We start from the raw sequence: 26,983 nt of genomic DNA on the forward strand, positions 1-26,983 counted from the left end.
AATCTCCATAGTGTTCTGTTTAGTGGCTGCACTAGTTTAACAGTTGCCTTGCTCTACCATCTCTTCCATTCTGACTCTGGGTGAGGTGTTCTGCTTCATTGTGGTTTCAATTTACAGTGCCCTCATGACTGCTGATGCAGAGCATTTTCTTCCCACTGATTTGTTGGACATTTGTAGAGCTGTCTAGTCAGGTCCTTTGCCCATGCCTTAACTGATGGTTTTTCGATTGTTGATGTTTGAGTTGCTGACACATTGCTACAACATTATGCTTTGATAAGTAGATTGCAGTTACAGTCCTCCCCCACTGCTGAGTGTCTCTCCAGTTCCTGTCTTTGTGATTTCTTCAGCCTTATTTGTATAGATCTGTTCCCTGATACTAACCAAGAAACCATACCACTGTCTTGGATTACTTTCTCTAACAACTTTATGATTGATGCATCCTCAGCTGGTTTTTGTCTGTGGTGAGAGTCCGGGATCTCATTCTTCTAAAGACGAGGGTCCAGTCTTACCAGCACCATTCCCTGAAAAGACTACCCTTTCTCAAACATGTTCCACATACCTCTTTTGAAAATTCATTTGAAAAACAGTTCTGCCTCATATTAACAATAGCAAAGATATGGAAGGAACCAAGATGGTTTCTACAAGTGCTTAGTACGGCCAAGAAATTTGAAGGGGAGGGTTTGAGATTATCATATGGCAGTCATGAGAAAAATCCACTGTAAAAGCAACTACAGTTTTTAGTTTCAACTGTGCTAGAAATTAAAGTGACTTGCTATATGCACTTGCATCTCCTAAAATCCTTCCTGCTAAGTATCATGTTCTCTGGATCTAGATGAAACTCTTATGTGAGCTTTTATACAGTATTTATGAAATTTGGGGCCCATAGGATTCAGGCAAAATAATCTATTCTTTTTCCTGCCCCCCTCAATGTGTTTATTAATAAATCCTAAGTGTTCTATCTACAGATCTCCAACTTTCATTGAATCTGTATTACAAAGTTCCTTCAGTAAATGGTAAATCTACAAAAGTTAAGGGAGTATTTAAGGCTAAAATTTATTTAATATTCAAGAGACATTATGTCGGTAACTTATGAGATGTTTAATAATTATCTGTAAAGTAGCCATACTCAATAAGTTTCAAAGAAATGATGCCACATTTGTTAATACCAAGAGCATCTCTTCAAGCCCAAGCAATCTTTGCCTGGCACTTCAAGGCAAAAGGAATTTGGAAAGAAACAGTAAAAACTTCCCTAAGGCGTGTAAAGCTCTTTTGGATTTAGTTCACAAGTCATTGATTTTTATTTTATTATACAGGATGAGACTTCAGCACTCAAGTTTGAAATAAGAGCCACAGCTTTTCCAGAGCCACATCCAAAAGTTATTGAACTAAACAAGGATGAGAATGTTGCGCATGTAAGATCACCCTTCCACTGTAGGGGGGAAATGTTGGGAGGAACTTCATGATGGGCACATCTGATCACATCATGCAAGGCCATCAATATTTCACTTACTGTTGTCATTTCCTCTCATCTCTGGGACAAAATGACACTGCTCTTGTGGGAAGTGATTTTTGCAGCCATGAAAAGAAAAAAGGATTGATGGAAGGAAGCTTACTGAGTGAAGCATTTGCTAGTAGCCTTTCCTGTGTGGTGTTGGCAGGAGACTGATGGGGACCAGTTCTGACACACAAGACTACAGAGGGGTTTCTGAGAAAATGTCAGCAAATTCCTAAATCGGTGGTTCTTTATTTTTGCTTGATTTGTATAGGTTTTATTAGAAGGACTACATCATCAAAGACCCATACGTCACTTCAATATAGTGGTTATTTCCAGTAGTTTGCTACTTGGACTTCTAGTACTTCTATTGATTTCATATGTCATGTGGAAGGTAAGACTTTAACGTACTTACAATACCATCTTTATTTTTCCAAAGTCACCTTCTGTCTGTCAAATCATCATTCAGCACTGTAATGCTGAATCAGTCCTCGATAACACAATACTAATCTCATTGGTAATACTCAAAGTGTTTCAGATCTAGTAGTATCAATATTTGGGTGAATTTAACATTTAAAAGTCCAGCGTTAATTTGGAGACAAACTAAGGTATGCAAAAATGTGTTGACTTACTTTTATTGGTTACATCTTTCAGAGCTCTCATGATTGGGATTACACAGGCCATCATTTGGGAAATAGTGCTGAGGGGTTAGCTAGTGTTTCAACCTCAGACATCACTAATGATTCTGTAATGGTGTTTTCAGGCTGGCTTCTTTAAGAGACAATACAAATCTATCCTCCAAGAAGAAACTAGAAGAGACAGTTGGAGTTATGTCACCAGCAAAAGCAATAATGACGATTAACTTATTTTGAAAAGACTCTAAAAGGCACTGTTTACAACAAAACATGAATTTGATTCAAGCTTCTTCCTAGTACTTTTCGCTCATGACTTTGTGACATTGTCTTCATGCAACAGGAAACAATATCCAAGCAATGATTGAAAGAAAACTGCAAAAGTGTGAGTATATACAGATAATCTGCCTGCTGTCAAGAAGGTAGAAAAACACTAAAATGTTCAGCTTATTCAAGAAAAGCAAATCCTGGAAGATAAAGTGACTCAATTATCTTCCTTTTAAGGAATTATTAGCCCTATGTGCTTACCTTGATCAGCCCTGCTGGATGGGTAGTGATTCGTCTCAATACATCCCTCCATTAGACTTGTTGGAAACCGTCTAAATCTTTTTAAAGAGTTTATTTCAAAGGATTGTTCTCAATTTTTCTAATTTGTAAGGATTACATCATCAGCAAACTGGTTTCATCTTTACAGACTTATATGTAATATGTCCTGAGAAACTTGTGCCAACAATTCCTTTATTCAGAAGTCTATGGATATCATAGGCCTGAGGAGCAAACTTCAGAATGAACTTAGACACTGATGAGTTTTGCATGGTGACTTCTGGGCAATTCCTGTTTATCAAGCTATGGGTTTTTCCCTGCCGTCTTTCTGTGTACTTGCATTTTAATAATAGCTTAAAATCCAATAGTCTCCTGTGTAGCACAACTTTATCCAAGAGTTCCCAGGAAAATTTTTAAAGTCAGTTTATACTATTCTAATTTATATTCTAAACAAGAGAAATTACTCTTGCACTTTAGCCATTACACACTGATGTCAAAAACATGAAAAAGTTTACCTCAATGATGATTTTAAAGGTTGAAGCTGTGCAAAAGAGGTGGTCAGTATGTTTTGATATTACTTTCTTTTCAAGCGTTTTGATAAGATCTATGAAAGCTTTCTCTATGGAAGTGGATAGACGAAATTCACAGGTAACTGAAAAGCATCAATTTAACTTCTCTATAGTAAATGTGACAGCTCAAGTAGTCTTGAGAGTGATGTTCCACTGGGATTTTAATATGTCTTTTAATACTTTATTTGCAAATGGAAATGTAATATTTATTTCATATATTATAGCTACTGATGACTGTAGAACTTAACTGTATATGTGTTAAAAACAAAAAAGCTGTGGTCAAATTTTAAACATCTGTTAAAAGTAATCAAATTAGAGGGCAAAAATTTCTTTATATGAGGTCCCTGTGACTCACTGGGCCCCTCTTCAGATTTCAAGAGTTATCAACAGAAATCAACTGTTATAATAAAACATGAATGTGTCTTGTACAAAAAGAGCTCTTTCGCGGGAATGAAGTCATGGATGAAACATTTCAGCGTAAAGTGGTTCTTGCATTAAGAGCTATGATTGCTCAGTTACAGGGGACACACAGCCACTAGCTGAACTGCACAGTCTGCAAGCTGTGTTGCCTAATTGCCTTTTGGTAAGTAGTCTTGTCAACATTTTGGAAAAATTCTATTAGCTAGTCCTATGATTTAGAAATCCAGTGTCTCTGCGTTAACTGCCCTGATTATACTGAAAAAGGAGTTAAAAGTATCCCCATGCATCCTGTCTATCAGCCTATAGGAAACTTAATGTCACAATTTATTAAGCACAAATCCTGAAAGGCAAAGAATGCATTATCCAGGCTAAACACTGCTGCCTGCATTCATGAAATGTTTATGCTGAGTTCCAATAAGCAGCTTAAAAACACGATTTGAATTTTTCCATTTTTTAGCTTTAGTAATATCAAAAAATTCTTTTAGAAAAAAATTGCATCAATAGAAAGCATAACCATATTCCCTCATTATAAAAGGAATGTGGAAACTAAACAATTACAATGTAATTTTAGGATCACTCATCTCTTCCATGGTGCTTCCATAAAGACTGATAAGTCCTGGATGCAATCTATAAAGAAAATATGAACAATTTATAATCAGTGCAGTTTTTTATAGAGATGCATTCACATATCAGAATGAGTGGCACACAATGATACATTGCTCAGAAGTTCTCTTCATTGCCTCTGTGAAACAGTTTGCCTACAGAACACCCATCTGGTGCCATTGGAAGTATGCCTTTACCCACGGAGTCATAAATGCTCTGAGAATGTGTTTGCCCCTAAATTGGATGTCAGATATTATTATTTAAGTAAAACTGTATAAAATAAGCAGACTGTTTTTCCCAGACTCAGTATCTGTATAAAGACAGTTTACACAGTACAATAATTTAGCATACCAAAGCAGAAACTTACAACCAAAAGAAAAATACTATAGCTCTACCTAAGAATTGGTAAATACATTTAAATTGGGATTTGGTTTATTGAAAGGGCTCTGATTTATTGATTTTTTTCAATGCAAAGCAACCCGTTGGTTATGTTGAAAAAAAAAAGAGGGCTTTCATTATACTGTGAGTTGTGTGAACAAATCAATATAAATAAAGCAATAAAATCACAATACTTACCTAACATGGACTGTTGATGTAACCCACAATAAATCGCCATCTACATTCCAAGGGAAATGTTCTTCTGAAGCAATTCTACAAGATTTCTCCTCCTCCTCTGTGTTACTTCCACTCGTAGTGTTCTTCGGACAAACTTTTACTTCTTGAACAATGTAAGTCTCAACAAATGGAAAATTGAACTACATAAAATAAATGCAAATATTTGTGTTTCATTTAACTGTTGCCAGGCACATTTCACTATGTCTTTTCTCACAAATATTTACCCACATGCTGACATTCGTAACTTCATAACTCTAAGTTCAGAGATGCTCAGTTTGCTACGAAGGAGGATTCTTTCCTCAAGCTTTCTTGGTTCAGCTAGCTCTAATGGCTGGAATTCCTGTCTTAAGACAGTTCATATGTATGAAAAATTGCCTACTTAATGTTTTCCCAATTGGAATTTAATGCAGAAGAACCTGGGTCAAAACTTATGAGGGTAAACTCAAAAGTACATCCTGAGGAAAAAGCAAATCACTTGTTTCCACACGCGTATTTGCTTGCCTCATCCCCAGTTAAGAATGGGCATATTAAAAAGAATGAAATAACACCATTTGAAACCAAATGCTCCCAACTAGAGACCAGTGAAATAAGTCAATCCCAAAAGGACAAATATCTTATGTTCTAATAACCTTCATGCAAAATATAAGACCAATAGCCCTTTCAGTACTGTTTTTGTTACAATGCATGGGTTTTGATTTTCATTTCTGCAAAATAGTTTCCTTTCTCAGAAAAAACTTTCTTGGAGAAAATTTTCCTTTTTACTTCTTCAATACCACATTGGTCATTCAGTAGCATGTTATTTAACTTAATGGCATTGTAAATTTTTAAATTTTATGTAACTGTAATAGAGACTATTATGTGAAGATACAAATGTATGCATATCTGCTTTCAAATCAAAGATGGGCTCCCAATGAAACTATTAAATATATCTTGACAGTAGAATGCTGGAGTGTCTGCCACTATACTTAAACAGCAGAATGATGGACTTAGGGCTGCATATAAAGGACTATACTATTGTAATAATATAAAGGAAATCAGCCATGGTGGCAGGGCAGGGGGAGGACTTAGGGTAAGGGAAATCCCAGAGCCTATGGAATTGTATCATGTATATTCATATATGTGTGTATATATATATATATGAATGAGCATAAGTTTCAAGATCATCATGTTTTCTTAGCAACCTTTTTAGAATGTTCAAGTTGTATCTTTCATTTGCCTAGTAATGAAATAACTTTCATGGAAATGCATAATAGCTACTTATTAATTTTGAGAAATGGCATTTTTTTGCAAATTAAGCAGACGAAAGTACTCAAAAACTCAAAATCAACATTGTAAAAAGCAATGCAGGACTTCAAAACTGTGCTAAAATCCATGTTAAAGTTTTACTTGAGCTCTTTGAACTACTCTGTCTTCATAGTGCTTTTTCCTTCCTCCATCTAAGCATCAGTGAATAATGTAATTTGTTTTCTCATGTGAGAGACAGAATGAGCGTCTGAACCATCCACTGGTTCACTCTCCAAACACCTGTCACAGCCAAAGACAGGAGACAGAAACTGTACCCACGATGCCTGAATGAATGGCCAGAGTTGGAGGCATCACCTACTGCCTCCCAGAAAGTTCCGACTTGAACTGGAGCCAGAACCCCAACCCAGGCTCTCCTATAGGAGGCTAGCAAGCAAGGAGTGTCTTCACCACTAAACCTCTGCACAAATGTAAAACTTTAGCAGTAAATAGTAGTATTTCTCCAATTTCCTTACTTAACATATGTAAAAACTAAGGCACAGATTTTCAGTTTGTACAGAATAAAAAACTGAGCCACACATGGATTATATGATGCCATCTGCCTGGTTCTTTGAGTCCCTACATTAAGAGCTCCCAGCTTAAACAGTTGTTAAGCAAATGCAGAAAAGAACTCTTTCTCAAAGACTGCCCAGTACAGGTTTAAGCGACACCAAAGCAGAGATGTGAGTCTTGTAGACAGGCAGTTACATGGGGAGATTCCACTGCAAATCCATGCTCGATTTGCCCTTTCCCTCCTCACCTGTTACCTTCTAACTACGTCCAGCTCCCACGTTATAGGATAAGAATGTGTGATACTCTGGGTCTAACACCACATCTACACAATCTAAGCCTCAGCAGTTCAAGAACTTCACATAATTCCAGGATTAGTTGCGAATAACTGCATCCAAAATCTGCAGACAGCATGTAGTAAACATTCAATAACTAGTATCTATCTAAAAGTGTGCTTTAAATACATATAAGTGATCTATCTCAATCTATAAATGCAGGGAGATCTGTAATCAAATGCCAAAATCAAAGTGCATAAACTGCTATATCTCCAAAATAGACATTCTGACTAAGGCTGCCTTTCAAATTCCTGAATACACATTTTTTAATAGGTTAACACATTACAAAGAAAATGATGCCAACCCTTGCAGCATCTCCATGATTAATAGCTGCAGAATTAAGGAACAAAAAGAACTTACTATACCTGATTTTTTGAACTGGCGTATCTCTTCAAATGCTTTATAAATTCTGGCCGAGATGTGTCCCGCGCAATTATTAGAGCCATACCTCCATTGTTTATTCTAAAATTGAATATTTGTCTTTGACATTAAGGCATTTACTAAAAGGCTTCATCAGAAATCAGTCCATATTATTTCTTTTAACAAGTTCAATATTTACTAGAAGTACTAGATAAAATATCATGGCAAGACATTGCTTATGTATATCTTAAGAATGGGGACTTTGGCCTTAGTGTTCTCATTTCACCATTTTCCTTCCCACAAGCTCTCATTTCAGGGCTTTAAAAAAAAATGAGCCATTGTGCATAATACTCACAGATCAAGAGCATTTAAATCCAGTGCAATTATGAAAGATTACAGAAACAGTTAATATGTACAAATGCTATAACACATAGACCAGCATTTTCTAAATTCTAAAGTGTGATTTATTGGTATATAAACAGGAAACAAAATGACATCAGACAAGAAATCAAAATGTCCTTATTGGATAAAAATGGAATGAGCAAATGCTGCCACAAACACTTAAATGACTGAACATTTTCATCCTGCATAACCGTTTCACACAAGAGAATGAAAACTCAGGGGAGTGATACAGTACTCAAACAGCTCATTTGTAACTGCATCTAGCTTTAAAAAGCAGTTTGCAGAAATGTAGGCAAATGATGCCTAGATTGATCTCCATGCAATATGACATTATTCTCAAAGCTAACACTGACATAAAAAGGAGCTGTTTACATATTGTGCAAGATCAAGTTAGAGCTGGAAGTGACCTTAGAGATTATCTTGTCATTCAATAATTTTATGTACCAGGAAAGGACAGTCTGAGGTTCGAGTGATGTTCTCAAAGCCACAGAGAAACAAAATGATCATCACACATGAGCTCCTTGCAGCAGACGGCGTTAGATCCCTGCCCACCACCTTCAGGTTAGTTGACATGGAGAGAGATTAAAACCTTTACATTGGCGAAATGTAAGTTGGTGAAAAACTAGGCACAGAAGCAGAAACGAATCACTAAAATGTTAAAATCTGCCAAAGGGCTTGGCCACAATTTTATTCCAATTCTAGAGAAACTATTCAGTGTACTGTATCTCACAACTGGAAGACAAATATTGCCAGATCAACAATCACCATTTGCTTAATGAGAACGAGCAAGAGATCTACATTCTACAGTTAAAAGAGCCATAAAAGTCTCAATGTTTTCCAGTTGAATCTGGGCAGAGAAAACACACACACACACACACACACACACACACACACACACACACACACACACACACACACACACACAGAGTGTATTTATGTTGGAATAACTGAACAAGGGGTCACTGAAACCCAGGAAGTGTTATTTAACCACACCAAAACTGAAAACAGCAGTGATTCTCTGATCTTTTTTTTGCAGTTCCACAATGGTTCTCAACCCATGGCAATGAGAAATCGCTAGACAGACTACTTGTCTCCAAGCTTCTAGCTAGCTAAGCGCCAGTTTGGAATTAAACAAGAAATTTTCATTTAGAGACAAGGATCGATGATTCAGTAAACACACTAACCTGTGGTTAGGTTCCACTGAACACAAACAGGGCGTTGCCATAATGCTGACATTCAAGAATTGCCCTTGGATCGTTTGCCATTGGTCATTATAGTCTGAAAGTAATTAAAGTGAACAGTTATGATGCCTCACCACAGCTCAAGGTCAACAGAACCGGTCCTCTCGGGGATACTCTTGGACCTACCAGATTCTCGAGAGCCTTGTTCCCTCCTGAAAGAAAGCAAACCAACAAAACATGTCACACCAACAAAAGAAGCACCTATTCAATATGAGAAAATTAGAGAATCCAGCATTTTATATATATGTATAAATGTTAGTTTCTTAGACAATAAAAATAAATGAACATTGTAGTTACTGTTAATATGCTGCTTCATTTAAATGTAGCTTAGTATTATTACAACTATTTAAATTTTTTACCTTACTGTTTTTATTGCAAAGCAGAGTTAAAGAGAGAAGGACAGAGGGTGACCACATACAAATGACCACATGCTGGAGCTTTGCCAGTGTGAAGCCAAGAACTTCACTGAGCCTCCCATGTGGATGTTGGGGCCTAAGAACTTGAGCCATCCTCCATTGTTTACAGGCAACAAGCAGGAAGCTGGATTATAAATGGAGCAGCTGGGATACAAAACAGGAACCATATGGGATGCCAGCACCACAGGCAGCAGTTTAGCCTGCTATGCCACTGTGTTGGACCCAATTTAAAAAAAAAAATTAAAGAGAATATAACCATTCTTTAGTGTGGCTGTGATTAGTATCTGTGCTTCACACTGGACTCAAATTCTCATGAGGGACAAAACTGCTCATACTTTTTGCTTACTTTGAATTCACTGTTGTATGTGAAGCATCTGGTATTATAACAGGCACACAAATAGGCATTGAATTAACAAATGTACAGATATTGGGTATATAGGTGAATGAGTGAGTGGTTGTTTCTGAAGATATAACTCAAACTATACACGTACCAAAATCTGCTGGAGATCATGATCCTACAGGCTTTATTAGTACTCACGTTAGAAAAATAACCAAAGACAGGAAGTCAGAAAAATTGTTCATATAAAAATGTGTTACAGTTTGAAGAAAAGATACTGGTTTCTATGTTACATTGAGTTCCTTCTTACCTTTCTTGTATATCCTGAGAACTGTCAAATGTCAAAAATGATATTTCACAGTCCTCCAGCCTGAAATAATAAAGAAATGTGTTATTACTCTTCACTGGCCTTACGATACAGAATTTTTGTTTGAAGGTAAGTATTTACTTGAGTTTTGCCAGTGCCTTAATTACAGCAAAATCTCTTCGTTGGTTGGGGGACATCCATTGATACTTTTCTGCCAGTGCCAAAGTTCTTCCACCAAAGCCGAACGTGGCTGAGAACCCAAAGCGCAGAAGTTTGCCCGTGGTACTAAAGGTGCAGACATCAGCGGGTCGGAGGTCTCCTTGAACATCACGTTGAACGTTAGTCAGGCAATGAGTACAGCACAGCCAGGTGTCAAAACTACAGACACACACAGCGTATTTGTTTACTTACAGGAGAGTACATCCAGGTACTATATACAGTTATGAGTATCCTTACTTTCTCTTCATCTCTCTATCTGCAACGCTTACAAAGTTCATTTGTAACTGTTTCAGACACTAAGTAAAGAAACATGGAATAGTAAGGCTTAAAACTTGCTATCTCATACAAAGCATGGCTAAGGAAGTGACACTACAGAACACGTGCAAAGTAAATAGTAGTTTTCACTACACTTCCCTGAGCCTGTATGCTTTCTAACAACTGGATAATAAACGTGTGAATGTGCACGGGAAGATGTGTTTACCTTTTACTTTGCATTTTCTTTTAGTACCAAGTCAAGTTTAGAATCTTGGTACAAAAAGCAATATCAGATATATTTAAATAGGCACAATTTTTTTGATCTGTTAAAAATTATGATTTTGAATTATGTATTTTTTATTTTTAAAAAAATTTGTTGAAAGATATAGTCATCAAGCATCTCCCTCCCACTGCTTGCCCACAGCACTGAGGGTGTGCCTCAGCAGGAGGCTCAGATGGAGAACAGGGTCAGGACTCCAGCCAGTGCCCTTGGCAGGGGCATGTAGCCACCCCCAGCAAGAGCTGAGCACATGCACCAAACACCTGCTACATGACAGGATTTTTTAAGCAAGATTATACCAAGACTTTATTTACTGTTCTTTACAAAGCAAGTATTTTGAAAAGATGGGCCCTTCAAATAACGTAGTCCTACCTACTTGACATTTTATCAAAACCTTGAGACAAAGATATCACTTTTTCTTAGGGTAGAGAAACAAAATTGCCCTTTTAAATAAAAAAGAATAACTTCCTTATAAAACATAACTTTCTTTGGAAGAAATCTTACCCATGATAATGCGCAAAGTTGCAGTAACCACGTGAGGGAGTCCACAAAGAGAATGTACCAACACATTGTTTGATCCTGCCAAAGCAATTTAAAATCATGTGCCATCAGTGAGGCATACATTTCAAGTTAATGTCTGTGTCTTCGATCACTATCACTGAAATGTGCAGAAGAATAACAGAGGTTCGTAAAATTAGAAAAGTGGATTCAAACATTAGCAGACTAATTTTCAGTTCACAGCCTAAATGCACAAATGCTTGCAGGAGTATCTGAGGAATCATTGATTAACTTAAAAATTATCGAATTGTTCGTGTTAGCTTCTTACGATTGTTTTTAATCCTGCTTATCTATTTTCTATCGCAAAATGCTAGCTGTATCAAAGTGTACTCTATATACCTTGCATGATCGAAGAGTGTTCTGGAAAGTGAGACGGATATGCAGTAAGACAAAATCCATACAATAGAAGAAGAAAGAACATGCAATCCTGTGAAATGCAAATGGCATGCCCTAAGTGCATTTACTAAATTTTAGTGACAACTCTCAAGCACATGGAACTCCCTTTGTATGGTCTGATAGAAAAACGGTCTCCAAAATGAATAAATTGTTTAATTTCATGTTATTTTCTATGACATGAAAAATTTGCATGAGACACTCTTTCTGATTTTTTACCATCATTAGGATAGTTTAGGATGCACATGGATGGTTTTTTTTTTTTTTTTGGCAGCATATATACAAAGAGCTCTTGAACACTTACATTAACTAAAATCTTTAGAGAAATTTGTACTTCAGAATATGACAATACCAGCCAGCCAATCTCACCATTTCTTGACAGTTATATTAGCACATTAGGGTTCAAAGTTATTAATAGGCAGTAAGTCAAACTATGATTTTTCTCCCATAAAATGCGGGAGACAACTCCAGTAATTGCCAAAAGCTATATAAGCATGAGTGTAGTATGTTCTAACAGAAGCAACAGTGACTCCTCAGGATTTTGTTTTTAGTAGCACCTGTCACTTTGTGCTGATGGGTACTTAGGTACTTAGTTGGAGAAGCTGGGATCGCTCAATAGCATCATCTATGATATCACTAAGATAATTATTTGGTGCATTTCTAAGCATTGCTTAATAATTAATTAATACATTCTAATGACTAATGAAACAAGACTTCTAACAATTATCCAAAGAAAAGTTCACCTTTATCAGTTGGTAAACAGGTTCCAACCAATTCACCAAAAATCAAGTTACTTTCTGACCTTTGTTAGTCATAACACAGCACAAGGTCAAGTGGAATAACAACACCTGTGTGCTTAAGAAAATTCTGTCATCAAGAATCAGACAATGACGCCCACTCTTGTCATGTTCTTCAACATGATGTTTGAAGTCCTTGCCAGGAGAATCAGGCAAGAGACATAAACAAAAGGTATTGAACTGGAAACAAAGGAGTAGCATTTCCATGTATTCACAATAAAGCATCCAGAACAAGGACCATGACAAGAATCCCGTATTCTATAGCTACTACAAAATACCAAGGAAGTAAATTTAACAAACAAGGTGAAAGACTTGTACACTGAAGATGTTGCTGAAAGAAATGGAACATGACACAAACAGAATATCCTACAATCATGGCTTGGAAGAATTTATATTGTTAAAAGGTCTGTACTGTGCAAAGCAATCTATTCAGTTGATGCAATCCCTATCAAAATTTTAATGGCTCGTTACATAAACAAAAAGATCTAAAATTTGAATTGAACCACAAAAACAAGAAGTAGCCAAAGCAATGGTGAACAAACAGCACAGCTGGATGTATCCGCACCTGACTTCAAAATCTGCTACAAAATTGTAGCAACCAATGCTCATGGTGCTGACAGAAAAACAGACACAAAGACCAACGCGATAGAACACAGAAGTAGTCTCCAGAACTTATAATAAACCCCTTTTCTAGAAAAGTGCCAAAAACAAAAACCACCAAGACTTGGCAAGAACTAGATTTGCACGTACACAAGAATGAGATCAGGTGCTTATTTCACATAATACACAAGACCCAAAGCTGTAAAACTAATGAAGAAAAATATATGGAAAAGCGTCCCTGCCATGAGTCTGGGGTGCAACTCTTTCTTTCTTTTCTTTCTTTTTTTTTTTTTTAGAAAAAATACCTATGTATTTATTTGAAAGGGGGAATGGAGAAAATATTTTCCATTTGACTGCAACAGCTGTGGCTATGCAAAGCCAAAGGCAAACAACTTGATTTGTATTAAAATCTTCCACTCTCCACTGGGTGCCAGTGCCAAAGCATTCAGGCCATCCACTGCTGCTCTCTAAGGCACATTTGCAGGAAGAGGGACTACAAGGGCAGCAGCCAGACTGCAATCAATTCCCATAAACGATGCCAGCATTTCAGGCTTTATGAACAGTACCCGCCCCACAATTATTGTATTATAAATCCAAAACTTGTGTAGAAAACAAAAATAGACATACAAAGCTGCCTCAAACTAAAAGGCCCCACACCATAGAAAAAACAACACACAATGAAAAAACAATACAATGAAAATTGGAGAAAATATTTATAAAATAACAATTTAAAAGAGCACACAAGAGACACATAAAACAGCAAGAAAAAAAACGTTACCTTTGATTTAAAAGGGGGCCAGTGTTGTGGAAGACTGAGTTGAGCACGGCCTAAAATGCTGGCATTTCACATCACAGTGCTGGTTGCAGTTCCAGTTGGCCTACTACCAATCAGCTCCTTGCTAAGACACCCAGGAAAGCAGGGGATGATAGTCAAGCACTTGGGACCCTACTGCCCTTGCAGGAGATGTCCAAGAGATGGCCAGGGGATGCTACAAGGTGGGAGATTCCCCTCTCTTTCTAAATAAAATGAACAATTAGTGTTTAAACCAGTAATTAATCGAGATAAGTTCAACTAAAAAGAAGTTTAAAGTACCACCTGAGTCTCAGTAGCTTCTATACTTCTGGATGATTCTAGATTCCTGGGTGACATACAAATATGCATAGTTTGAGTGAGATGTTTGCCTGCAATATATGATTAATGACCTAGCACCAACAGTAATCCCTGGGTGCTTACTAAAAATGCAGATTCCTGAGTTCTACTTCCAGCTCACATAATCCTAACATACACGGAAAGGGTATCTGTGTTGACCAAGTTCTCAAGGTGATTCACATGCACTTGAAAATTTGAGAGCTAGGACTCTGGTACTCCACGGATCTTTACCAAGACCTTTCCAATCATCTTTTGACTCTGCTGGCTGCTGGTTAGTCATCTAATCACTAATTCACCTGCAAGAGGTAGGAGAGAGAGGGGGGAAACAAATCATTCATTTTGCTTCCCAATCAAATTCACGCTAAAGGTTTTGGAGGAGGCCATGTAATTAGAGAGAGATATTTAAGATTATCAATGAATTACAGTACCCCATGAAATACACTGCCTCCATTACCATGGTTAATTAGGAGGAGACCATAAAAGCATTCCTCCAGAAAGGCTATTAAAAACAGAATGTAATGTTGTCATGTGCAATAGAGAATGGCACACATCATGACTCAAGAAAATAAAGGCCATTCGCTTGCCAGCGGTCTGAAGTATGCCCAAACACAAACCCTTTTATGATGACTGAGATGGCCTTTTCTCATGTTCTCTCAGGTTTTCCAACTGCTGTGCTATAGAGCCTGACAGTGATAATGGTTTGCTCAGAAGTAAGACATTTTTTGAGTCACATACTGCTCATGAATAATTACATTACCTGTTCAACATGATTCATTACCCTCGAGAGGAAAGTGTGTAAGAAAGACTACCAAGTAATTATAAATCTAGATTATCCTGGCTTTTTTTTTTTTTGGTTCAGAAAAATCTGAAAAGAGAATACTATCTTGTTTCAGGAAATGAATCTATTTTTAAAAAGATGTCTTCATGCCAGTAAAAACATCCTACACACACATAATACTGGTGAAAGGTCAGTGTTTCACAAAAGCTCCAAATTCCAAACCTCAAAGAAAACATGCTACTTAGCTCAGGAAGTTATTTTTCCTTTTTAATACCAGTAACTATGCCTAGCACCCCTCTCCAAGCCATGCTAAAAATTGCTAAATACCAAAGGTAAGGGCAGAAGTAGCAATTCATGGAAAGCATCACTGATGGAATACCAGGCAGAAATCAGGGAGGAAAAAAAAAATTGTCCTTGGAAGTGCAAGCACTTCTGTAGAACAATTAACTTAATTAACCAGACACCATGAATATTCATAAGGCTGTTAATGTCGCCCACATCCAAACAGATAAATGTGATGTAATGACTTCCTAGTCAAGCATAGCTAAAATTCTCATGAAAATGGCACCTACACTTTGGTTCTTTGCCTGAAATATAGAAATTAACAGTCCCTCAGCAATATTTTATTTTCCTCAAATTAATTGGAAAGCATAGATTTATTTTTGTGAACTCTGTAGCAATATATGGTTCAGAGCCATCGGTATGTGGATTGAGTCTTGTTTTACAATACTGGATTGCTTTTTTTATTTTTATGTCCTCTCGGGTGTTCCTCTCTCCCCACCCCACTTTTAATCGAAGTCTCTGTAGTTCCTTAGCACTAGTTCCCATAGCAACAAACAGCATTCCTAATGCCCAGCAGTTCAAATACCGGCTTCGCCACATCTGATCCCTTTGACTCTGACCATAATTCAGCAGCTTAGTCTGTTGGCTCTGTGGAGTAATTTGCTAAACTCTCTCCCTCTGGGATGTTTATCTCCAGGAGGCAAGCAGTTCAACACAGAAACCTCTAACCTACCTCTTTTTCCTATTTTCTATCACATGTCCTGACCAGGCACAGAGTCCTCAACATGCAATACATCCCACCATAACACTCTCCTCTTACTACGTGACATCAGCAAGATGAAATACCCAACAACCAGAATTTTGGCAGCATGTTGGACCTCCTGCCAAAAAAAAAAAAGAAAGAAAATGGCAAATACCCAGTGAATATGTTTTAGAAAAATCAGAAATGTGCTTCAGAAGCATAACAGCTTTAAAATTCAGTGCTATTCCTTTAAAATCTCAAATATTACCAAGGTAAGAGTAAATGCCAGTTTGTGTAGCCCACTGTATATCAAGTGCCTGCTTCTGGGGACAGCCGTCCTTCCACTTTTGCTACACAGCCATTCATGACCAACACGAGGAATTCTTTATTTTTTTTTATTGACAATCTTTACGTAGTTAATTAGGGTGAAAAGGTTCAAGGGCTACAGGAAAGTGGGTAAGACTATCATTTTTTCCATATAGTTTCCTTCATGTTTATAGGGGGGGTATTAAGGGAGAAGGCCCACCCAATTTCACACCCTCCCCAGGTCCCGGATGTAGGGTATGCTCTGAGGTTCCTGTTCAGGTGGCTTTGATATTTCAACTGTTATGAATCGCTTCCAATCTTGACACTCCAAGCACTATGAGGTCCTTGAAGAATCCACTGATTGACATACTCCATCATAGAGTCTCTGTTTGTCCCGAATTTCGTTGCCAAGATATAGCTGAGATGGTTGGTTGACCTGTTCTGTCTCCTCTCTTTTCTTGGTTAGGGTTCTGAGTCCAGCATTTTGGTTGTGGAGATCTCCAAAGAAACTTTGAAGTGTTCTCAGACCAGATTCTTGTATGTACTAGCAAGTACAGGGCCTGGCACCGTCCATCACCCCGATCATCTGGTGGTTGCAATTGCTGGGTTGGTTCTGTTTTCACTCCCGACTTCCACTGGAACCGATGGGTGTTGCAGTCCAGCCTGATTCTGCCCAGCACATACTTGGCCCTCACATAAACCAGTGGGAGCTGCAGCCTAGTTGGAGTGACCCACAATAACCCCCACCAGGCCCACCACCCCCTACCCTGGTTTGCCAGTATGTGTAGCAGTGATCCAGTCTGTCCCACACCCCTTTCCACCCCAGTGGGTGTCCTAGTTTTATGCCCTCCCGTGGAAGTGGTTTCCCAAGAGGGAGGAGCCCACTATTTCCCTCCCAGGCCTCTCCCACTCTCAGATTATGCACTCTCCAGATAGTCCTGTGGTTTGAGTTGATAGAACTAGCCCCAGTGCCAGCTTCTGCCAGCTGATGCTGTGGCTAAGCCCAAACAACCCTCACCCACTCTAATTTTGTTTGCACCAGTAGGAATAATACGCCAGCCCGGCTTTTCCCTCATCTAGGCCACATGAGGTGCACAGGTATTGTAGCCCTGCCTAGTCTGGTCTGCCCCCATCCCAGCCCACGCTCTCCAGCAGGAGTAGCTGTCCAGCAAAGGAACCCTCCCTTATTCCCCTGCCGGTTTTGCCCCCTCCCTTCCTTGTTCTCACACGTGCTGGTTGGGCACTGTGGTCCCTACCGGTACAGGCGACCTCACCTTGGCATTCCGTATTGTGCACTTGTCTCTGTTGCGACCACACCTGACTCGACCCACACTGTTCTGGTGCTTGGATTTGCCAGTGGATGACATGGACAGATTCAGGCTGGACTTCCCCCGACCCCTGCCAATTGTATGCCAGTGGGTAACTTTCCATGGCCTGTTCTGGACTGTTTCCTATCATGTTTCTTGCACTTATCTGCAGGGTCTGTGTCCTGTCGGAGGAGTTGCCCAGGCTCCTCTATCAGAACCTCTCCCAATGCCAGGTTTCACACTTACCAGTGGGTCCATGAGCCAGCCCTACTCAGTCCAACTCCTGTCATAGCAGGAACAATGGCTTTCTTTTCCTGACTGGCCTTCGACCCAAACTGGTTCTTGTTGTTGGATATTTCAGCCCAGTCATGGCTCGTCTATGCACATATATGGCTCACACATGGCTCAGTAGGGGATTGAGACCTTGCCTAGTCCATCGCACATCTATCCCGGTCCTCCAGGACACCAGAGGGTGTTGGGGTCTGGCCTGGCTCGGTGCATCCAATCCCAGTCCACACTTGTGCCAAGGGAGACTACAACCGTTTCCAGATCAGAACGCAACCCCCAGTCCAGGTCACACACCCACTGGTGGGAACCTCAACCTAGCTAGGATTGTCCCCTTGGCTCCCCAACTGGGCCTGTTCCCAGCCATAGATACTCAGCTTGGCACAGCCCCTCACCTGTCCTGACCTCTGCCTTAGACACTGTAGCTTAGCGTCCCTGGCTCATGTGGACCAGTAGGTACAAGAGCCTAGCTCGTCATGACCTGTGCTCCGTCCTAGTCTCTAGTTTTGCTTGTGGGCTAAGGTTTGCTCAGTCCTACCTGATCTACCCTGTTCCATTACCAATTGACGTATTTGCCAGCTGCTGGAGCTACTTTTCCCAGCTTGTCCGACCCCCAGGTCTCGACCACATGTTCACCAGCGGGAGCTATGACTCGCCAGGGGAGTTTCCCAAGTTCCTCCACGTAATCCACTCCCACATCCAGTTCTCATACATGCCATTGGGTTTAGGCCAGTGCCCAGCGCAATCTGGCCTTCCATTTGGCCTTGCATGAGCTGGTGAATGTTGCAGCCCGGCCCACCCCACACCCTATTCAGGATGCACATTTGGGTGCTGCTGCCCTGACTAGTCCAGACTATTGGGAGTTCCTTTACCTGTGATTGATGGCAGGCTCCTTGGTCACACCTGGCTTAGTCCATCACCACTCCAACTCTTGAGCTAACCAGTGGGGCTAGAATTTTCACACGATGTGGCCCACACATCCCTCACAGAATTTACCCCCGGTTATGGTTCTTCAGTGCTGGTTAATGTAATGGCTTGCTTAATGTGACCCTTCTCCTGATCCATCATCATGTCAGGTAACATGATATAACTATACAGGACCAGCCTGAAGCCAAAGATTCTGCATGGACTGGTATTTAGTGGTCAGCACTGTTCAGTGATTACAAGTTTTACAAAGGAAGAGTTACTGCCAGTGATTACAAGTTTTACAAAGGAAGAGTTACTGCCAGTGATTACAAGTTTTACAAAGGAAGAGTTACTGCCAATGGGAATCTTTATGAATGCTTCACATCCTAGAAGCACAATGAGTTCAACCTGGAGCTAACTAAGCAGCGACTTAAAGAAACAAAACCCCAGAGCTCCCTGGCCTTGCGGCCAGCAGGCGGAGCCTGGCACCGAATGGCGCACTGGCCACCCGGGGACAGCTCACCAAATGCACATGGTGGCTGTCGTCTGGGATCCAGGCATGAGACGCCCCGTCCTGAGACCCACCACGAGGAATTCTAAGTGCTAATGAAAAAACACGGTGACCTCAGTACAACCACACTCAAAGATGTTGGACAGATCAGTTGTAACAGCCACTATAACAAAAATGACACCAAATACATAAAGTGGCATGAAAAGATGGCCCTAAAATGGATCTTTTTTTCTTTTTTAGGGGATGTTATTTTTTTTTTTCTTCTGCTTAGCAACCACTATAGATTTTTCTATATGCCCAATAATGATCAGGCTAAATCCCAATAACTCTCTCCTTTTGCCTTTTTTCACTTATGGGACACATTACTCTCTGCAAGGGCTCCTGAATATCTTTTGTTGGTTGTCAGCAGTTTAACACCATAAACAAACATAATAAACTCCAAAGTACATTAACATTCTCCAATAGAATGCTGGTTTTCACAACATATGCATTTTTCCCCCATTTTTATAGAGAAAATGATCATTTTGCTTCTCTTTCAGAAATACCTGGCACTTTCAAATGAATAAAAAATCAATTTTCCTATTCTTATGTATATAATAACTTGAAATGAATGAGTTGTATCACATAATGATACAATGGGTGTGGTTCCCAACTGCTTATAAAATGATTCAGATCCATTGCTGTGGCATGCAGGAGTCTTCAGCTCAAACATTCAGATTTTGCCTTTTAACATTCACTCTATTATTTTTGCAGCCAAGAAATTAACTAATTCCCATCTTTTCTAGCCAGATCTTACCCACTGTAAGCACTAGTTCAAGAGTTACTTATTATGTAAAGCATTTTTACATTCATTCACTTAATCTTATAAATAACTGTCCCATTCTATTTTAGCTCCTGGGTACAGATAACTGGATAAAAAGATACATAGCCTGGCAGATGAGAAGCTCACCTATTAGCTGACCCTGCGCCTCTCTGAACCTCTTTTTAGCCAGAAATAATTATTTTGGCTTCAAATTGTCTACAACTTGACTGGAGTAACCATTGATGTGCAACTTCTGTGTGGTGGTAGAGCAATAATTACATGCATTGATGGTTTAATTATATGGTAAACCCTTTGTATATACCATGTAATTTAGTATTACAATTTTGCAATGAAGTTGAATATTATGTTCTCTGTTTTACATATTTGAATAAGTCACTTAATTTCTTTGAGCTCTATTTTTCTAAGTTTCATATCTACTTATCGAGATAACAGAAGAGTCAAGCCTGGATCTTCCACACTCAAATTCTGCATGTTCAACTCGGTGTTATAGCATCTAGGAAAAGGAGAGGTGGGAAGGGTCCACTGAGCAATGCTGTGGTCAGCCACTTGCCTGTTGGTATCCAGCCAAGTGGAAGCTGGGCTCTGACTGGGCTCAGGAGTCCATCTGCTTCCCTCCCAGCATTCTTCTGGGCTCTAAGAAGCAAGGCATGGGCAACTTCACTAACAAATCCATCTCCACCCACACAAATGATGCTGGAAAAGACAGAAAATAACCAAAATAATGACAAACTCCCAAATCATAGACTAGTGAAATACCAAACTCACAATATTTTATGAATCAGCTATGATCTCTTTGTGTATTCATATATGCCTTCAGTGTATACCAGTGGGTGAAAATACATAAGCATAGCACAGGCAGAACTTATAATACCCAGAACCACAACATATTTTCAAACAAATTAGAGGCGACAAAACATTTTAATATATAAATTCATACAACTACTCTGTTCTGATAATAGCCGAAAACACATCACCCTCAGTTTGTATTAATATTTCATCTCTGTAATTCACTTAACATGAGCCAACACCATAAAATTCTAATTTTCATTAAAGCACTAAAAACACAGCCATAAAAACCGTGTAAGATATGTAGCTTTGATTTAAGGCTAATTATCATGAGTACATAAAAGTAGTCATTGCAAACTGACCTGGTCTTTATCTCTGACATGATTACTAAAAGGGCACTTCTAAATTTTGTGGTTACTACTCTGTGGTCTTACAAGGTAATGTTACTATTTTTAATCCCCATGGTAGGAGGAGTATGTGGATGGGAATAATTGTACAAAAGTAATACATAAAATAGAATTTTTCATAATTCCTATTTTAAATATATAATAGTCTTCAACATGAAAATGTTATCAGTTTAACCAACACGGGAGGATTTCACATTATTGATAGCAAGTGCCACAGGAGGCTATCACAGGCCCAGCAGCTTGGCAGAGCTTGCTCGGTCCAAAGGTGCCGGACTTTCCTGGTTATGGCCCCTCACATCACGTGGGAAAGCTGCCAGGAACACACAGGATTTTTCTAGAGCATCCACAAATGGATTCTAAGGTGATGCTCCTACCTTGTAAACACTAGTGAACAGCATTTGATACGTTGAAGAATCTTGCCAAGCAAAAACTGCCCAATCAGCAGGGGTTTTCCAAACTTATGAAACCACTAAAAGTACGGACCAGTGTCAAATGATGTCTGCTTCAATTCCCTCCATTTTCCTTCCAAAGCCTAGTCCCCTCACCTCAATGATGTCAGGACCTGAGTCTAATAGCTAAGGCAATTGAGGTTCCTTCTATCTAATAGAGACTTAGGACATGGCCCAAGTAACCTTTGATTTGGGATAATATGGACTGATCCTGAAAGTTTACAACATACTCTTGCAAAGAAAAGGAGTAATTGTTGGAAACAAATGACGTGTATGATCATGAGTTAATTCTTTCCTGTTCAATCTTTAGAATTCTACATGAGCCCCTCTTTATCCAGCCCTTACAGGAACCTTTCCTGTTTGATTTCAAGGGCCACCATTTTGAAACATTCTGTAAACTAAAGTGTGACTTTCATCTGGCATGTCTATATGCTGAAATCACGTCATCTAGAGGACAGTGAAGTGATTCCCAAAATCATCAAATTAATAAAAACTGCTACATACATAGGATCGCAACTTCCCATCCTGGAATCTATGCTCCACTCACAATATCGTGTGTGTTCACTCATTCACTGGAGTTGGTAGAGATGGCCTTTCTAAGGGCATGCGCTCCAACAAAACACCTTTGAAATTCCATGATACACATTTTGTGTTGAAACTCATACAAATTAACACTAAAAATAAAGTAATGGGCTTGGGGCTGTGGCCTAGCGGCTATAGCCCTTGCCTTGAACACACCCGGAACCCATATGGGTGTCGGTTCTAATCCCGGCAGCTCCACTTCCCATCCAGGATTTATTCCAGTGCAGCTACTCTCAAGTATCCAGGAGCTCTTGCTTGCAAGTGTGTTCAATACAGTAAGGCAGCCAGCTGGTGCGCATGACTCTCTTAAACTGACACCTGCAGATAACATCCTGAATGTAGCACATTAATGCTCTGTCTACCTCTAAATACCAAGTTCTGAAATAATCATCTACTTCATGCTCTTGATCCCAACACTTACATAGAATCTCAATCTAGAGTTTCTCCTCTCGAATTTCCTTCCGCAAAACCATGCATCACTTACCAAACTTTCTTCCCTGCTGGCTTGATTTTTCTCATTAAAAAAAAACAAAAGCATGTTCTAAAAATCTTGCCAAATGTTTCCTTCAGCTTGCCTCATTACCTTCAATAAGATATTCCAAAAATGCTGGGGGGAGTAGTGGTAATAAAAGCCTTACACTCTGGTGAAAATACAATTTTTTTAACCTTAATGAAGGGCCGTTTGTTGCTCTCTGTCCATCAAGTTACACAAGCAGTTCACTTACTTGCCACATTTTTAAACTCTCAAACATTCACTCTTGAAAGCAAGCAAACAAAAACACCTTCCCTAAAGGAATATTAAGCTTTAGTCTTACACATTAGTCCAGGATTCTAGCAAATCAATTCACCAGCGTTTTTAATCGGCTGTTATGTTTATGCCAGCCGTCTTCTTTCTAGTGCCTGTGTGGCCACTGAACAATCATTACACACTCCCCAAAAGGTACTGCAGATAGCATTTCCAACAGCTACCACAAATAACACAACTATCAAGTTGTCACTAGATTCCAGGAGAGAATTCAAATGAGCATTTTATTAATTCTGAAAATATTCTTGCTGTTATGTGCGTACTCCAGTTGATCACTATCAAATAATTGGTTAACTAATAACACTAATAATACATTTCCAAAATAGGATCAAATCATTAAGAACTACACAGATGTGTCCGGCTCCTTGGCATAACAAGCTAAGTTTCCATCTGTGGCATCAGCATTAATAAGGGCACCAATTCAAGTTCCAGGGTCTCCACTTCCAATGCATCTCCCCGCTAATGGCCTGGGAAGGCCCAAGACCTTGGGTCCCCCACCCACGTGCGTAAACATGGAAGAAGCTCCTCACTTCAAACCATCCCTGCTCCAGCCATTATTAGCCATTTGGGGAGTGAACCAGCAGGTGGAAGGTCTGCCTTTCCTTCTTCCTCTGTAACTCTGACTTTCAAAAAGAAACAAATCTTTAAAAATGTTTGCAGAAAATAGAATGAAAATGTAAGCTTACTGTGGTAAAAAAAAAAATCACTATTCATATGTTTTTGTGTTTTTTTAAAAGATTTTATTTTTTTTTATTGGAAAGTCAGATATAAAGAGAGGAGAAGAGACAGTGAGAGAGATCTTCCATCCAATGATTCATTCCCCAAGTGACCGCAATGGCCAATGCTATTGCCGATCCAAAGCCAGGAGCCAGGAACTTCTTCCAGGTCTCCCACATGGTGCAGAGTCCAAAGGCTTTGGGCCATCCTCGACTGCTTTCCCAGGCCACAAGCAGGGAGCTGGATGGGAAGTGGAGCTGCTGGGATTAGAACCGGTGTCCATATGGGATGCCAGCATGTTCAAGGCGAGGACTTTAGCTGCTAGGCCACGCCACCGGGCCCCACTCTTCATATGTACTCATCATTACACTAAGACTCATACAGTATCTTTTATCAGTGCCTTTCTATACATTCATGTGGTGAGGTCATGAATTAAGAATTCTGTAATTTCGGGCCCAGCGTGGTGGCGCAAGTGGTTAAAGTCCTCGCCTTGCACACCCGGGAATCCCATATGGGCGCCGGTTCTATCCCGGCGGCCCCGCTTCCCTTCCAGCTCCCTGCCTGTGGCCCGGGAAAGCAGTCGAGGACGGCCCAAAGCTTTGGGACCCTGCACCCGCGTGGGAGACCCCGAAGACGCTCCTGGCTTCAGATAGGCATAGCATCGGCCGTTGCGCTCACTTGGGGAGTGAATCATCTGATGGAAGATCTTCCTGTCTGTCTCTCCTCTCTGTATATCCGGCTTTCCAATAAAAAAAAATAAAATAAATCTTAAAAAAAAAATTCTGTAGTTCCATGAATATAGAATCAAATTTGGGAGTAATACTTCATTCATTTGAAAAGTCTATTTTTTGTTTATTTAAAAGAGTGACACAGAGATAATCCTGTCATCTCCATCTATCCACTGTTCACTCCCCAGATGGCTGCAATGGCCAGGACGAGGTCAGGCTGAAACTAGGAGTAAGGAGTCTCATCCACGTCTCCCACATGAATACAAGCTCCCACCGCTTCCACTGCTTTTCCGAGGCCATTCGCAGGGAGCTGGATTATAAGTGGATCGACCACAACATGAACAGGAACCTAAAGGGGATGCAGCATCACAGGCAGATGCTTTGCCAATCCTGCCGCAGTGGCACACCCAAGAATGAGGTATTTTTAAACATCTATGTCTATATTTGAAGGCAAAAATGGGGACAAAGGGATGGAGAGAAAGAAAATAACACATCTTCTATCAGCTAATTGACTCCACAAATGACTGTAACACTTAGGGCTGAACCAGGCCAAAATCAGGAGCCAGGAATCCCAACCAGGTCTGCCACATGAGCGGAAGGGGCCCACCTCTTGGGCCACCATCTGCCGCCTTCCCAGGTATAGGAGCAGGAAACGAGATGAGAAGCAGAATAGCTGGGACTCAAGTCATCACTGCAATGCAAGATGGGGGCATCTCAAATGGCAGCTTAATCTGAGGCACAATGTTCAAATTAAAAATTATAGATGCAAACATGATAACCGCACAAATAGTTAAATATATGACCAAAATATGTAGATAAAATTTAAAAAGAGCATTTACTAATAAGGTAAGTAATATACATGTATTAAAAATATAACCTACCCATCCAATCCCTGGAGCTCACACTTCTGCAGCAGCGACAAAGCATGCCCTTCATGTTCCGTTACTGTTAAAAATAAGTACACGAACAAGGGAAGTTTTAAATTGTGATGCATACTTCTCAAACTTTGGCAAAAACATGATTAACATATCAGGTCATAAGACAATATTTACTCTTGAATATTTATAATCATGAAAAGAGATTTAACTATTAGTTACATATTGCGATTTTTATCTTTATATAAAAGGTAAATTGACAGTATTTGCTCTAAGTCCTACGGGAATAACCCACACATAGTGGCTGGAGAGTTTATCTGGGTGTCTGTCTGGTATTCCTTAAATAAGATAAATTTCCTTTAAATTAGAACCTTAGGAGTAGTATCTTGAAAATACAGCATATTAATTGGCATGTAACAGTCAATGGCAAATCACTTTGAAACCTGGACGTGAATAAATTTGTTGAAATGTTAGTGTAGGATTTATATACCAGAGAGTGTGTCAGGAACGGCTTGACTAGCATGAAGAGGAGCTGGATGAGAACAGAACAAGGAAAGCCAACACCAATAGCAGGAGAGCCAGACCTGAGGAGGAGGGTGGCACGCAGGCCCACCAGAGCCTGGGTCCTCAAAGGAAATCAATCTGTCACTCCGTATTGCTCTCTCCACAGTCACCGGTGCCCTGTGCAGCATTGTCCATGCCAAGGAAGACAGGATCAATGGGCACACTGCAGATGGCATGAAGCATCACAACCACATTTAGCATTTTCTAGAGCAGCTCTGCCAGAAGAGAGCCCAGCTGTATCCACCCATCAAAGACCTCTGCTGACTGACATGACATTGCAGATGGATTTGTTGTGTAAAAATGTGCATCATTGTATGCAAGATTACATTAATCTTTTATGCCTGTCTATCCCAGGTGCCAGCATGGTTCAAGCTTTTCTTACAATGTTTTTAGATATTGTTAAAAATTATTAATATTGATGTCTTAAGGAATCATTCTGTGTCCAGGAGTGTGATACAGTAATTCTCCCAAGACTTACTGAAAATGCTTTGACATCCACAATGAATTAAACTTCTCTACATCAAATTCTAATTTTAAAAAGCTGTAATAAAACCAAATATAAAATATTAATAAATTTGGAAGGCTATAATTAAACTGTGTGCTGATCATTCACTAACCATGGCAAGTAATAAAGAAGAAGACATCTTACATGAACAAATTAAAATAATTGACATGGTAAAGAAATACATAAGCTAAGAATCAGCAAGTCTTACTTTCATGCCACACTTTATTTTGGTCAAGTTTTTTAAATCTAATAGAAAATTAGCTATAAAAAAGCTGAGTCAGGGCCCAGTGTGGTAGCCTAGTGGCTAAAG

At 39.5% G+C, this 26,983-nt stretch overlaps 2 protein-coding genes across 5 annotated transcripts in view; one reads left to right on the forward strand and one right to left on the reverse strand.

Moving 5' to 3' along the window:
* Nucleotides 1-5,052, forward strand: part of ITGA4 (integrin subunit alpha 4) — an 80,479-nt gene extending 75,427 nt beyond the window's left edge. For both annotated transcript variants that reach the window (XM_040971812.1, XM_040971813.1), the window contains 3 exons: nucleotides 1,314-1,412; nucleotides 1,767-1,886; nucleotides 2,256-5,052. In XM_040971812.1, coding sequence (XP_040827746.1) covers nucleotides 1,314-1,412; nucleotides 1,767-1,886; nucleotides 2,256-2,354 — 318 coding nt within the window. In that variant the 3' untranslated portion in view covers nucleotides 2,355-5,052. The remainder of the gene's footprint in view (nucleotides 1-1,313; nucleotides 1,413-1,766; nucleotides 1,887-2,255) is intronic.
* CERKL (ceramide kinase like) overlaps nucleotides 4,211-26,983 on the reverse strand; it is a 119,006-nt gene continuing 96,233 nt past the window's right edge. For 2 of the 3 annotated variants that reach the window (XM_040971816.1, XM_040971815.1), the window contains 8 exons: nucleotides 11,322-11,396; nucleotides 10,205-10,382; nucleotides 10,067-10,126; nucleotides 9,130-9,155; nucleotides 8,947-9,040; nucleotides 7,366-7,462; nucleotides 4,836-5,014; nucleotides 4,211-4,283 (listed from right to left, as the gene is read on the reverse strand). In XM_040971816.1, coding sequence (XP_040827750.1) covers nucleotides 4,211-4,283; nucleotides 4,836-5,014; nucleotides 7,366-7,462; nucleotides 8,947-9,040; nucleotides 9,130-9,155; nucleotides 10,067-10,126; nucleotides 10,205-10,382; nucleotides 11,322-11,396 — 782 coding nt within the window. Of the gene's footprint in view, nucleotides 4,284-4,835; nucleotides 5,015-7,365; nucleotides 7,463-8,946; nucleotides 9,041-9,129; nucleotides 9,156-10,066; nucleotides 10,127-10,204; nucleotides 10,383-11,321; nucleotides 11,397-20,805; nucleotides 20,949-25,610; nucleotides 25,675-26,983 lie in introns of all 3 variants that reach the window. The other variant, XM_040971814.1, reaches the window with a different exon arrangement.

The sequence above is a fragment of the Ochotona curzoniae genome, unplaced genomic scaffold, assembly GCF_017591425.1.
Source record: "Ochotona curzoniae isolate NIBS_2020 unplaced genomic scaffold, NIBS_Ocur_1.0 contig_2210, whole genome shotgun sequence".
In the NCBI taxonomy this organism is placed as follows: Eukaryota; Metazoa; Chordata; class Mammalia; order Lagomorpha; family Ochotonidae; genus Ochotona; species Ochotona curzoniae.